The 15,017-nt window shown below is 30.4% G+C and overlaps 2 protein-coding genes across 3 annotated transcripts; both read right to left on the bottom strand.

The window, feature by feature from the left end:
• Nucleotides 1-5,864: 5,864 nt before the first annotated feature.
• LOC111297178 (uncharacterized) lies at nucleotides 5,865-6,917 on the bottom strand. Its single transcript, XM_022891815.2, has one exon. It carries the CDS (start codon nucleotides 6,771-6,773, stop codon nucleotides 6,054-6,056), a length of 720 nt encoding a protein of 239 aa, XP_022747550.2. The 5' UTR covers nucleotides 6,774-6,917; the 3' UTR covers nucleotides 5,865-6,053.
• A 261-nt stretch (nucleotides 6,918-7,178) lies between these two features.
• On the bottom strand, nucleotides 7,179-13,048 carry LOC111296013 (cellulose synthase-like protein D3). 2 transcript variants are annotated; one of them, XM_022889988.2, is made up of 4 exons: nucleotides 12,330-13,048; nucleotides 10,903-11,793; nucleotides 9,337-10,144; nucleotides 7,179-9,188 (listed from the first exon to the last, which is right to left on the bottom strand). In XM_022889988.2, the coding sequence occupies exons 2-4, from the start codon at nucleotides 11,766-11,768 to the stop codon at nucleotides 7,431-7,433; spliced, it is 3,432 nt and encodes a 1,143-aa protein (XP_022745723.2). In that variant the 5' UTR covers nucleotides 11,769-11,793; nucleotides 12,330-13,048; the 3' UTR covers nucleotides 7,179-7,430. The 2 variants fall into 2 exon arrangements, with proteins under 2 accessions (XP_022745723.2, XP_022745722.2); XM_022889987.2 differs by having other exon boundaries at nucleotides 12,609-13,048.
• Between the last annotated feature and the right edge of the window lie 1,969 nt (nucleotides 13,049-15,017).

The following is a 15,017-nucleotide window of genomic DNA, read 5'->3' as shown; positions in this document are numbered from 1 at the left end:
TTATATTGTGTCCTTTATTTGTATCATTTTCGTATTGTGTCACCGTGTTATGTTTCAAATTACCAGGTCTAAATAAAATATTATATTTATAAGTAATTAAGATGTAATTAATGCATTTATCCTTCCATTATATAAATTACATTTATTTTTCTTTTTTTTTAGCTTTTCACTTTTTGTGTAAATTTTTTATTTAAATAAATTTGTTTGAAAAAATAATTGAGGTGTTCACGTGACATCCCAATTTTTTTTTCATTTTGTTATTTTGTTTTTTATTTACATAAATTTTTTAATAAATTAAGCTGATAGGTAAAAACAATTCGGATATGACAAGTTGCAATTCAACTCAATCCAATAGCGAACATTTTTATCTCTTTTTTTTGTTTTTTGTTACTTATTTTTTGCTTTTTACTTTGTTTCATTTATTGGTTTTTTAGTTAGATCATTTTTGCAATAATTAATGTTAATAGAGGTGGGACAAATTTACATGAAATTTTTTAGATAAAATTTGTGAAATTCCTTCGTAAAAATGATTTAATAAAAAAATTTAAACTGATATATTTATAGAGTTCAATGTGAATATCAATAATATGTAAAAAAATTTTAACAATATTATTTATAATTCAAATTTGATCGATACTTATTCAACAATAAAAATTTTATCAATATTTTTACAAAAAAAATATCTATCTAAAAAATATGTTAAAATTTTTTAAAAATTTTACACACTTGATCTATATAACGAAACATTTTAATCTCTATGTTTTAATTTTTTAAATTTAATTTATTTAATCATTTTTAGTAAAAAAACTTCATAAATTTCATCTAAAAAAACTTTAAATAAGTTTTTCACATAAAAGTGCCAATGTAGCATCTTCGTTTGTTTATTTCCTTTCATATTTTTTATTTTTAATTAGATCATTTTTACAATAAAATGAGATAGTTAGTAAGAATAACAAAACATTAGCATCTTATAGGTTTATCGATTCTATATGAGTGTTATTATAAAAAAATCAATATTAAATCAATTTGAGTCAAAAATACATGTCTTATCCCTGCAATGATTTTATTGCCTAAAAAAAACTAGAAAAATCAGCTAGAAAATCATATTGTTGGATAAACATTTTCAAAAATTGAAATAAACTTTTTCCAACTCTTCCAAATATTTTGAATTTATTACTGTTCATGAATCAATTAAATTAAATTATCTATTCTTCTCATCTCTTTATTCATGCACCAAAATCTTAATCATCTTGATTAAATTAATAAATACATATAAAGCTAACGAGGTTTTGTCAATAATAAAAATTTAATTTTTTATATATATAGAGAGAGAGAGAGAGAGAGAGAAATGGAAAGATGGGAAAAGAGAGAACGACATTTTCTTTTCATTTTGTCCAAAAAAGAGGAAAAATTAACATATCTAAAGATTAAATTTTGATAATGCACAAATGAGAAGTGCATGAACAATTGGGTGTCACGTGCCACTCTTTTTTTTTTATTGTTTTTTATTTTTTATATTTAATAAATATATTTTATAGATTTTATTTTTTAAAAGTGAGATTCACTTTATACAAAATTGTTATTTTTTAACTTTTTTTTTTATTTCTACAATACTAAAAGGGTGTCACACGGGACTCCTTTATTTTTATTTTTGGTTTTTTTTTTTTTGGTTTTTAAAATTTTTATTTTTCCTTATTTTTTGCCAAAATTTTTTATATTTAATAAAATTTTTTAATAGAATTTATTTTCTAAAAGTGGGACTCACTTTACACCAAGCTTTTTTGTTTTGACCTTTTTAAGGAATAAAATACTATAGTTATAAATAATTAAGATGCAATTCATGCATTTATTCATTCATTATATAAATTATGTTTGTTTTTCTTTTTCTTTTTTTTAACTTTGTACTTTGTACTTTTTACAATTTTTTGTTTTTAGTTTGATAAATTTGTTTTAAAAAACTAATTAACGTGTCCACTAGACCTATTCATGGGTCAGACGACCCATCTGAACTCAAAAGTTCATCTAAAATTTTGAAGGGTTTTGATATGAATATTAAACTCGTTAAATAAATTTAAACAAATAAATAAAGCTCAACTAAAAAATAAGATCGAGCTTGAGTTTTACTATTTAAGATGCATGCTCAGCTTGGCCTGATTCAAAAATTAAAAAATATTTTTATCATAATGAGATAAAACTTATTTACTTTATTTTTTATAATGGACAAGACATTTGTTTTATTATTTATAATATGATAAAAAAAAATTTTATATACAAAACAATGATTTAATTTTAAATTACATTCAATAAAATTAAAATTGGACTAAAGTTTAAATGACTTATAAATTCAATTAAAATTAATTAAAATAGTTAAATTAATAATTTACAACAAAAAAAAAAAAAACTCTTTCGCTTAATTTTAAATATCAATGTTTTGGGTAAATTTAAACTTTATTATCATATGTAAGAATGGGCTTAAGCAAAAAATGAGAACTAAAAATTCAAGTCGAACCAAACTTGAACTTGCTTAAAATGCTAGAATATCATATTAAACTCAACCTGAACCCAATCCAAATTGACCCATGAGTCAATCTAGTATCCACGGGCATCTTGATTTTTTGTTTCCATTTCATTGTTTTGTTTTTTTAATTATATAAATTTAGCAACAAAATAAGTCGATAAATAAAATAATTCGTATCTATTAAGTTTCAATCTAATTCAATCCAATAGTAAGCATTTTTTATCTCTTTTTTTGTTTTTCTTTTTTTTTCATTTATTGTTTTTTAAATTAGATTATTTTTGTAAATAAAAAATTATGTTAATAGAGGTGAGACAAAACTTATATGCAATTCTTTAATTGAAATTTATAAAGTTTTTTTTTTTAAATGATCTAATAAAAATTTTAATAAAAAATTTAAATCAATAAGTTGATAAAATTCAGTATGAAAATAAATAATATGTAAAAAAATTATTAAAAATGTTGTTAACATTTGTTAACATTAAAAACTTCATTAATATTTTTATTAAAAATATTTATCTAAAAAATATTAAATTTGACACAATTTATATTACGAGATAATTTAATTTATGAGTTTTGATTAAAGTTTTAAATAACAATGGCGTAATGGTATAGCATCAGATATTTCACGATAACACTATCATCTATCACTGTTATTAAAAAAAATTGAAGAAGAACCTCAACCCAACAATAGCCGTTGCAAAATGACTTACTGCATAATTATTCTTGCTACTATATTTTCTAGCCAAAAAATTTTTTCCAAAATTAAGGCCAAAAAAAAAAAAACCCCTAACTCAATTCACACACCTAAATTCAGAATTTCACTCTCAATCATCAACATCAAACAACACAATACAAGTAATTGATTTGAATTTTGAAGCCAAACAACTATATAAAACTTTAAATTACCATATTTTTTAATTCTATTTCTCTTGAAAATCCCTAATCTGTCTAGCAGCCATCTATGTGATTTTGCTACTAAAGGGCACGGGTTGGTAGGTTGCCTGGAGGTAAAATTGTCGATTAGTGGAAGGAGGAAGAGGAGGCTGCTTATGCTTCTTGTTGGGTGTCGGTATACTCTAATCTGATAAGGATTTATTGGTTTGTTTCTGAAGCAAGATGAGAGAGATGACCACGCATAGAAAAGTGAATAAAAGTAGAGAACTGAGAAAGAAGGAAGAGAAAGAGTGGAATACAATGATGCTGCGATTGTGAGGGGTTGAAAGCCAAAGGGATGAGGGGGGAAAAGGAAGAGTGAAAAGCATGTGAACTCTGAGAGTGTTGAAGATGACTTGGTAGGGATTGAGATGAAGGTCTAGTGAGGGGAATGGCATGGGCTTTTAATGTTTTAGTGAGATTTTTTATTTAAGGCGCATAGATTGGAAAATTTTATTGTTTTGGTTGAAATTTTTTTAATTTAAGGAAAAATTTTAGGAGAAAATTTTATAATTTTGAATATGATGGGAATTTTGTTTGAGAAAATCCTATTAGAAGGAAGTATAAAATTAAAAAATTTTAGAAATTAATATGATTTAAATAGAGAGATTTTTGAGAAAAAAGTATAGTCCATATATATACATAAAAAATGTAATCTAATATATTTTTTAAATTTATAATATTATTAAATATGAATACTTGATATTCAACATGTTTCTTCTTTGTTAATATTGAATATCATACTTGATTTGTCATTAAATTAAATATAAATATTTTATTATAATATGAAAAAAATTATACAAAATTTTTCAAATAAATTAAAGATATGAAATGTCACAAACTATTATAAAAATAATAAAATAAAAATTTTTATAATTATAATCATAATTATTATATTTTATAGCATGGGGTATAAAATAAAAAAAAGTTTATGATTATAATGATTGTGATAATCTTTGTTATATCCACAATCGTAATAAACATAACACGAAAAAAATTATTATCATGATCACAATTTAAATTCTCAGTTTTGATTTAATTATTTTTAGTAATAAATTTCATAAATTGATCTAAAAAACTTTATTTTTCACATAAAAGCACTCATATTGAATCAATTCGAGCTAATTTTTTTTTAATAGTGGATGGATTAAAAGCGGATTTAGTTCTCTACCTCAAGTCACTTTATGGTGTATATATATAAATATATATTTTATTATTTATTTAATTTTATATTTATATAATATTCATCGATATTTTGTTTAAAACTTAATATTAAGTGGGTCTCATATATAAAAAATAAAAAAATATACCTTTTATAATTTATATTTTATGAGAATAAAATGTTAATTTAGGTATTCATGTTCACTTCTATTTGATTTTTTTTCTTTTATCTTTTTTTATTTTTTTTTTAAATTTGATAAAATTAAAAAAAAAAAAAACGATAAATAAGAATAGCAAAACAAAAAAATTTACCCCCCCCCCCCCCCGTTAATGCATCGGCACCCCACCTAATAATAATATGCCTTAATTTTGTAAAGTACTAAAACAATTTTAGTTTTGAATCTCAATATCTAAATTACTTTGTAGGTTTTTTAGTTTCTATTTTATTTTGGTTGTCTCTGCTTTTGAACTGCTACATTTGCTTAGAATAAAAGTTTGAATTTTGTTATATTCGAAATTTAATTCAATCGTTATTTAAAAATAATATCCAATAAATTTAATATTTAAATCTCATTCATGCAAGTCCTTTTTTCTATTACAGCCCTCTTTATAAAAAAAAAATTTGAATTTGAATTACTTTTTTACTTTCCAATTTCAATGTTAACAAATAAATTTTAAAAGAGGTAAAAAAGAATCAATGGGGTTTCACATTTTTTGTTAATTTTAAGAGTTAATGTTATGAATAGTCATAAATTATAATAAAATATTTATTATGAAATTTAAATTTTAAAAATTTTTATTATTATACCTAAATTATGATTTTATTAATTAATATATTATTTATCCTTAAAGTTATTAGTTTCAAATGATGGCTTGTAATAAACAAAAAGCTCTTAAAATATTATATTAATTAATAAATTTATAATTCAAATATCACATTATAAAATTTTAAAATTTAGTAATCACATTAAATTTTTCATTATAATTTAAAATCATTCGTCATATTACCTCTAATAATTACTTCCTAAAACAACTCATCCATTTGGTAATTATGTGCTAAAGAAAAGAAGAGAAGTTTTATCCAATAATTTGAGTATGCACCCAAAAAAAAGAATTGAGTAGCTTCGTCAGATTCAAAGTCTGAATTAGATGATGCTTTACAAGCCTGATGGAATGGTTTTCTAATATATCTTTGCCAAGAAAAGAATATTTAAAAATTAAAATAATTAAAAAGAAGCTTGATTGTTGAAAATTTAAAAGAAAAAAGATTTTCCCTTTTTTCCTTAAAGGAAAAATTGTTTATTTCTGTAAGGTATTGATTTTTGGTACATTTTTCATGATACCATGCATATACAAATTAATTGGTTTCGGATTGAGAAAAAGAAAAAGAAAACAATAAAATTAATTTAAAAATTTCAAACATTTAATCTAAGATTGCTAGCTAGTTTATCAAACATTCATTCATAAAAACTACCAAAAGAGTCCCTATAAATTTCAGCAGTTTTCTATCTGATAGGAACTGGGAAGATCCTGAATTGTGTTGGCTGCTGTCAGCTGGTTGCGGGGCTGGCACAGGAAAATCATCGAGGAAAGGAAGAAATGGAACTGGTGAGGGTGATGGTGGTGAAGCCACCGGAGAAGCTGCGCTGTCAGAGCATGTAGGTGGTGATATATTACTTCCTGGCCTCAACACCCCATCAATGCCATGGCACCGGATGGAGGATCCAGCAGTGCATATATACGGGGTGATGATTCTGATATTGTTTAGGAAGAAACTTCTCCTGCCACCACCATTTGAAACATTGAGCATGTACTCAGGAATTGAACTGGGAAGAATCGAACCTGTTGGGATATGTTGAAGATGCTCAAAAAGCAAAGGAGAGGGGATTGAATGGCGATGCAAGAAGTTGGAAACTGCATTTTGTGGAATTATTGTTTTCGACAACATCCGATCAGTAGGCATCAAGAAAGTGACATTTCCGAGAAAGTTTGGATTAAGGGGAGACATGTTAATCAGCATGACAAAGGTGAAGTAGTTAGCCTTCTGCATTTCTTCCATGGCGAAGCGGAGGTCTTGATCCTTTGGAGGAACGTTTGTAGAAATTGTTGATCGGAAGAGTGCCATGAGAAGAGCAACCAAGGTGACTATGAAAGTTGCCATCGTCAGCTTGCTGGTTATGCTGTGGTGATCAGCGGAGGAAATTTTTCTTGGGATTATCTGGTGTTGCTATATTTGGAAAGAAAGATGGAAATGCAATCAATAGTGAATGTATAGTAGGTACATTGGCTCTCTCAGACTAAAAATTTAATACATTACGAGGATTAAAGTAATGCACATTGAAAATCAGTGAGTTGTGCTATGTAACTAGTTTTGAAGGAGAAACTCTGAGAAAAAATTTACTTTGACATGTTTAGATTTTCACAATGTGGGAAAACTGCCTGGAAAATGAACAAATATTACAACAGTGATTTGCTTTTTTTTTTTTTTAAAATGGACAGCGGTTGATTTTGGTTTTGTTCATCATTCAATCAAAGCTACAAAAAAGAATGATTTTAAGCATAAAGATGATCAACCACAAAAGAAATAATGAGGCACTATTGAGTAATCCATGTAAACATCATACAGTAACGACAAAAGAGCAGGGTAACCAGTTTATTTACCGGATCCCATCCAACCTAAAGTATATTCCGATGGGCACATGATATAGAACATACCTAGTTTTTTCACCAATATATTCGGCTTGTACGAAAAAAAAAAAAAGAATAAATAAAGGAATATACGATTGAACTGATTCACCTTAACATAAAGAATGTCCTATCAAGGGAACTGGAATGAGCCTCCAATTTGGTTAGTACCAGATGGGGGATTGATTGCCACCCAAAGGAGGGATATGGTGATGGAAATAAGACCTGACCACACAAAAACAATGGTAGGTGTCCTCCCTCTTCTTCCCATAAGCCCTTTAGCAAAAGGATAGAGATGAGCTAAAACCCAGAAACTGAAAAAAACTCCACCTAGTAGACGACTCCACTGCGGAATAACACTGTAAATTGTTCGGCTAAACCCAACTGCTATTGCTATTAAGTTGACCATCATGATCGTGATTGGAGGTATCATCAAGGACGTCCATTTGACAATGTAGAGATCAGCAAACTCATCATCCACATCATCTCCTGCTGATTTTGATGTCAAGGTGAAAGAAATCTCAATCCCAGCAATCACTTTCAACAACCCCTGAAGCACAGCAGCAAGATGCGCACTTGTCCCCCCAATCAACCAAAACTGCTCATTTCTCCACCATTCTTCTAACGCGATGCCAGACCACTTAATTTCCAGCACAGCTAGCAAACAAAGAGTCACTGTAATGATGAGGAGGTAAGTAAGGAAAGTGACGTTGAGGGTCTGGACAATGAACTGGCCAGAGAATAGGGAAAGTGCGGGTAAGAAACAGTAGACAATCAAGAAAATGGAGGTGAAGGGATAGATTCCAACATTAAGATAGGCAATCCTCTGCAACAACTTCATTCTTGGACTGGCCAGGAGCGCATTGTTACGAGAAAAGAAAATTTCAACAGAACCAGTTGCCCAACGCAGGACTTGGTGAAGCCTATCAGTGAGATTAATTGGAGCAGTTCCACGGAAAGCATCACGCTTGGTCACACAATAAACTGATTTCCATCCTCTGTTGTGCATTCTATATCCAGTGACCACATCTTCAGTAACAGACCCATAAATCCACCCAACACGGTGTCCCCACTCAGTCTTGTCCTCATACCAGCATGAAATAACACTGATTGCCTCTGCAACAGTTGAAGCATCAAGAAGTTCGCGAGGAATGGTGAGGGCACCAGGTGAGCGCCCATTCTTCACAGCTGGATGATCTGCAAGGGGACGACCTTGAAATTCTGCCACTGGAATTGAATCAATGAGAAATGTTGAGTTCCCAAACTTCTTAGGAAGCAGGGATAGGTTCATCTCCTCATCATCAGAATCACCCATTCTCAGAGAGTGATTTTCCTCTGGGGTGTGTGCCATTGAGGAATGCTTCTTGTTTCGACCAAAAAAGCAGCAACTGCAGCAACCAGGATGGTGTTCTTTTGATCGAGGTGGATCAAATCCATAAAGGGCAATCCTTCGAAAGAGGCATCCAGTTCCGACATAGACAGGGCCCATAAGACCATCAAGGGCTCGCATATTCACATCAAAGAAAACAGTATTGTGATTGGCATATCGATCAGAAGGGTCAATCCCCTCAAACCTCTGAGGGAACTGGACATAACAAATGCGGTCACCTCCTCGATCCATCATGAAGCACATGCCTTCCCTCATTGCCTGAGAGTTGTAGATATAGTGATCACAGTCAAGGTTCAGGATGAATGGGCCATTGGACATAATTGCAGATGCCCGAACCAGGGCATTCATGGCACCTGCCTTCTTGTTGTGATCATAGCCTGGGCGCTTCTCACGAGAAACATAAACAAGCAATGGAAGACGAATATCAACATCAGTGAGATCAATGGCCCTATCATCAGCTGTTCCATATAATGGATCATCACTGGGAGGTTTCAACATCACCTGTGAAATCAAAATTTAAGATATGAAAAAAAGAATGGTCAACATCACATTATCAGCTTGTCTTGACTTTACTTTTTCAATCTTAAAACTCATTATTACCAATCCACCAGTTGAAATGTGAAAAATAATATCTTCGGATAAAATATACCTGTATTATACCAGCATGGTCACCCCGAGAGTGCTCAGTTGCAGGATTCAACCAAGTTCCTGGCCAATGAGTTCCATCAGCCATCCATGTTGCTTTCGGTATCTTCACAATCTCTACAGGTTCATCTTCCCTGTTCTGTCTTTGAAGCTTCATTGCCTTGATTTCCTCCCTTGCATGATAGGCATCAGACCGACGGCGGATGGAGTCAGGCAAACTATTGATACGGACCTTGAATTCATCATACTCACGTTTAACTCGTCGACGGTCCTTGACAAAATCTGGTTTGACTTTATTCTTGTAAGGATCCCTCTTAAGATTGAAGTAGGATTCTGGATTCCTGGGTTCAATATCATGTTTACGGCAAAATGGAACCCATATATTAGCAAAACTTGCTGCTTCAGCCATGGCCTCAAATGTTAAAAGTGCTCCTCCATCATCAGAAACATAACAAGCAAGTTTTTCAACAGGGTAATCTGCAGCTAGAATTGACAAGATAGTGTTTGCAGTGACAAGAGGTGGTTCTTTCTCCGGATCTGCAGTAGAGACAAAGACATCTATTCCTGGAAGGTCAGATTTTCCAGTAGGGTTGTTAGGGCCTGGTGTTTCAAATTTGTCCTTCAACACATTAAGGTCTGTAGCACGATTTACTGGGCAGAGCTTGGGCAGTTGGTCAAGAAGCCATGAAAAAGCAAACCAAATTTCACAAACCACAGACATTCCCCATAGCCAAATTGCATCGTTGTTTGGATGGTTGACCCTCCAAGCCAAAAACAATGCAAGAACAACAATTCGCAAAAATATTAGAAGCCTGCAAACATACATGACACAGAAAGCAAAGTTAAGGTGATGATGAAACTAATTATTTTACCAACAACAAAGACATGTATGCATACAATGAAATGAAAAGCTCATAAGTAGAAACGGAAATGATCCATGTCTTTTCAAGAAAAACTAGGATGAGCAGGCTAGTATATAGTGTCTAAAAAGTTTACCAGTTACCTGGGCTCCATTCTGATTTTTTAAGGACTACTACATGATTAAGTTGTATGTGAATGAATATTACTAATACATTTCTTAAGTTGCAATTTTGAAGCATATATAAGTGATTCTTTTTATAAAATTTATAAGCAATTTAATAATAATAAATTTTAGGAAATAGACTTAAAGTGAAATTAAAAATACCATAAACAATATACATTCACTTTTGAGAGAATTTATATCCTTTTTTAAGATATAATTACATAAAAGGTCCTATAAAAAATTTACATAAAAGTTAAAATTTATAAACCTGCCAACCCAATCATATGCAGATTTATTTTAAAAAGAAAGAAAGACAGGATTAACATATTTGTCACCTTCCTAGGTTTATTGGTACATTGTGCAATCATGTTAAGCTACTGTGCATATGCATGTCATTTTGCAGGGCACTTCTCATTATCATCCTAGCTCGGACAGAAATGCAGAAAAATTAAAGCTCAAATTTTCGAAAGAGTAATTTTCATGGTAAAATTTAAAAGCATAGAGAAGAAATATAAAATGTGGGATGATCTAGAAGGGAGAGTATACCGATATGGGCTTAGAACAGCTGCTGGTATTTTTAGTTTCCGAGTAAGTGGCCTCCATGGTTTGCTCATCAATTCTGTTGGCTCAGCAACTTCATCATCATTTCCATTTCCCAGATTACCATCTTTTGGCCATATAGCATTGCCATAACCATAAGTTCCTCTAGTCTCAAACAGCCAACGATTGTGATCAAAATCTCCAGTTTGACTCTTCATGAGCACTGACTTCGTTGACTTCATTAAAGACAACCGCCTTTCCATTTTGGACATTGTACCAGGTGGAGGAAGTGGAAGTGGCCTGGAATTATTATCCACAGCTATTTCATCCAGATCTGTGTTCTTATATGGCTCCTTACATCCAGGGCATATTCCACCCCCTGTTTTCACTGCATCAATATAGCAATCCCGACAAATTTTGAAATCACACTCGCATGGGAGAATATCTGCACCACGTTCATCGCTCATCACCTTTGCATCACACCCAGGAATTGCACAAGAAGATCCTTTTGCACCAGCCATCTGGGGATGGTTTGCTTCAGACTCAATCACCTTGTCCATAAGGTGAGCTCTTGTAACACTATTGAATCCACCGGTAAAAAGAGAATTCGACACGTATTGTTCTTCAACCTTCTGTGAAATGGAAGGGTCCATGGGTTGGTTGTCAGGTGTAGGTGGTATATGAACTGTATAGTTCATGAAGTCACTACTACCAAGCTCACTGTCGAGATCATCCCTTGAATAGCTAACATAACGACCTGAGGAAGTTCTCCGCGCAAATGTCACAGTTGGAGGTATTGGAGGCTTATGTGACTCTGCTGCATCAGAGGAAATCGACAAAGATGATCGGCTCCCTTTAAAATTCGATGCCATTTTACCAGAGAATTATCCTGAGATCCTGAATTTCCATAATACAAGAAGATATTGTCACTAGCAGTGCTACTAGATATTTCACAATAGATAATCAATCATAGTAAAATAAATCATTAAAACTACAATCTGATCCATTATTTGATTGCCAATGTCAACAGAAAAGCAAACTAAAAAATCACCCATGATTTGGACATTGGACATCTCAACAATAGATAGTAAAGATATATAAATCATATGCTTTTAAGTTCAAATTAAGTCAACGTCTGCAAATAAAAACCGAAGAACTTGCTTTACAACAACAGATCGTTCCTAAACTGTATAACAAGATTTTTAGTCGCCAAAGAAAAGGAAACTGCAACAAGCCCTGGACTTAGTTGAGCACATCGTTTTACTAAACACGACAATTCAAAAACTTTTCCTCGGTTTCCCAGACTCTCTTAGCAACCAAACAAAATAATCTTTGCTTTCTTCTACAAAGCTGAAAACATCTCCTGTATAACACCAAATCTATACATAGAAAATCAAAGAAAAAAGGAAGTAAAAAAAGACAAACTACAATACCTCAAAATCTGAACTTCAATCCTCACAAAAAATCCAAGCAGCAAACCACTAAATAGCCAAAAGGGTACCTCTAAAAACCCAAATCAGAAAATACCCTTCATCCAAAACCTCATATTATCCCTCTCTTACTCCCACATTTTCCTATCAACCAAACAAGAGACCCAAAGAAAACAAAGACCCAATTTACCTTTAAGGAAGAAAGATCAAATCATGTTTAAAATAAAGCAAAAAACAGATATTGGACTCGGCATTAGCAACACCAACATAACAAAACCTCACCTTTCTATTTCTTTCTACTTATATTTATAAAACAACCGCTAAGTCTTTAAATGGATTTTGTTTAGGTCCCTGTCTTTGTCTAATCTTGACAAAGCCTTATTTGAGAACCTCTAAAATTCTGAACTATTCAAAACCTCGTTTTCTTTGTTCCTCTCTTTCGTTGGTCTCCAACTTGTGTCTTTTAAAACTTGTAAGAAAATCGAGACCAAGTCGTGAGAAGCAGAAACTACAAGCTCTAAGACATCACGATTTGTGGACTTTATAGTTATTTAATGTCATAAAAGAATAAAAAAACACAGCATATTTTTGGGTATAGCTTTGGCTGACTTGTGTTGTTGTAATCAAAAGAGAAGTTTCTTTGCAATGGGGTTTTTGGAGGAGTGGTGAAGTGAAGATGAGGAGAACGTGTGAGCAGATTATGAAACAATGAGTTAGTCTTCAGTTGGATCGCCGGCGACTAAAAATATTAAAGACTGCCTTGACCAGCTCACATTATAATTTTCCTTTTTTTTTTTTTTTTTGAATTTGGGGTTTAAGTGATGGATTTGGACAATTCGGAGAAAAAGTGGGTTACTTTCTTATGACCAAAAGGAGAAGAAAATACCCATTAGTTATTAAGGAGAACGATTGGTTGGATTAAATTAAAAGTAGGGGTTTTATGGGAATTTCAGAGCAAATTTGAGGAGATAGGTTGAAGGGCAGTGATGGTATTTTGGAAAATGTAAAAGTTTTTCCTTTTTTTGAAAAAATTTACATGAAAAAGTTTTTGTATAGTGTGAAATTTATATATATCACAATATTTTTTAAAATTAAAATTAAAATTTAATAATTTTAAATTTAAATTTTTATATTTTTAGATTGTAATTTTTTTTACACAAAAAATTGACTTAATATGATTTAGATTAAAAGTATAATTAAGTCGAGACAATATAATAAAAAATTTAATTTCAATTTTAATTTCAAAATTTTGAAATTTAATTTAAGTTTGATTAAATTTTATTTTTAAATTTAAGTTTAATTCAAAATAAAAATTGAATTACTTTAATTAGATCAACTTCAAATTTAATTATTTGTATTTGAATTTAAATTAATATTTTTAATAAACTATTAAAGACAAAACCATAAATTATTGATTACAATAATAAAAATATATTAATATAAAAAATTTAATTAAATTTATAAATTATTTGATTTAAATATTAAAATACTTAAACTTAACTTGTTTAATAACTTAAATTATTCGAACTTAAATGTCTTGTTTACATATTTAAAGGGAAATCAAATAGTAATACATAAAATCTTTGGGGATTAATTATTTGCTTAGAGAAACCTTTTTTTTTTCGTTGCAAATCATAATAACACTAACTTCACATGGACTTTGATGATGTAAATAGGGCTAAGTCACAAATTCTTCTATTAAGGGGCTATACATATATATATATATAAAATGTAAGAGGAGAATCAATTTATATAGTGTAATTTTATTTAGTTTTATATATTTTTAATTATTAATTTTAATAAATTCAAAAGTTAAAATTAAATTATTTTTATTTTTATTTATCTCTTTGATATCTTAAATTTATTAAAATTAAAGATTGAAAAATGTATAAAATTAAAAAAATTATATTGTATAAATTGATCTTGTCTCGAAATATAATATATAATATTTATATATGAAAAAAAGAAAGAATAGATTTAGAATTATGATTTAATATAGTAAGGAATGATTATTAGATTAAAAAAAATAAAAAATACAATGAATTATTCTCAAAATATTAAAATAATAATTTTAACAAAATGAAGAAGAAACCGAGTACAACGACGAAGCATAGTAGTTTAGTAAAACCTTGAAGCGTGGCTGCGCAAAGTACAAACGTGTTGACGTCTCTTATGCTAGTTGTCATCTGATGTACGCCATTCAAGATCTGTCAATCCTCTACGAATGTAAACGTAGATATCAATTGCAATCGATTTCCATCGGCCTCTAAAAGCTGCTAAGTTGTTTTCCCCAGATATACCAATTTTATGATTGGCTCTTTATTGGGAAAAGTGTTTTGTGTTTCCTGTTTTCTTTGTACTTTTGGGTTCCTAAAATGCCCTTTTGTAATTGTTTGAGGTTTGATATTGGATTTCCAAAACAGCCGTTGGGTTATGGCCTTATTTACAGAAGTGCCATTGAAATCTGAAAGCGAGAAGAGCGGGATGAGATTTACCTACCGCCTCTGTGTCACCTTCTATTTAATGGATGTGGATATTCCTCCAAAGAATGTCAATTCACATTTCTTATGGCGCGTGTCAACCACTCTCTGTAGGGTTTTTTTTTAGTTAGTTATGGATATTGGATATCCTTTCCAAGGTATTCATAAATTGGGCTACTCACGAGGCCATGGATCTAATCCAATTAAGTTT

Source organism: Durio zibethinus, chromosome 12 (genome assembly GCF_047325235.1).
Source record: "Durio zibethinus cultivar Kanyao isolate XHJ-2024 chromosome 12, ASM4732523v1, whole genome shotgun sequence".
In the NCBI taxonomy this organism is placed as follows: Eukaryota; Viridiplantae; Streptophyta; class Magnoliopsida; order Malvales; family Malvaceae; genus Durio; species Durio zibethinus.
The sequence above is the reverse complement of the archived record's forward strand: the minus strand, read 5'-3'. Positions and strand labels throughout refer to the sequence as shown.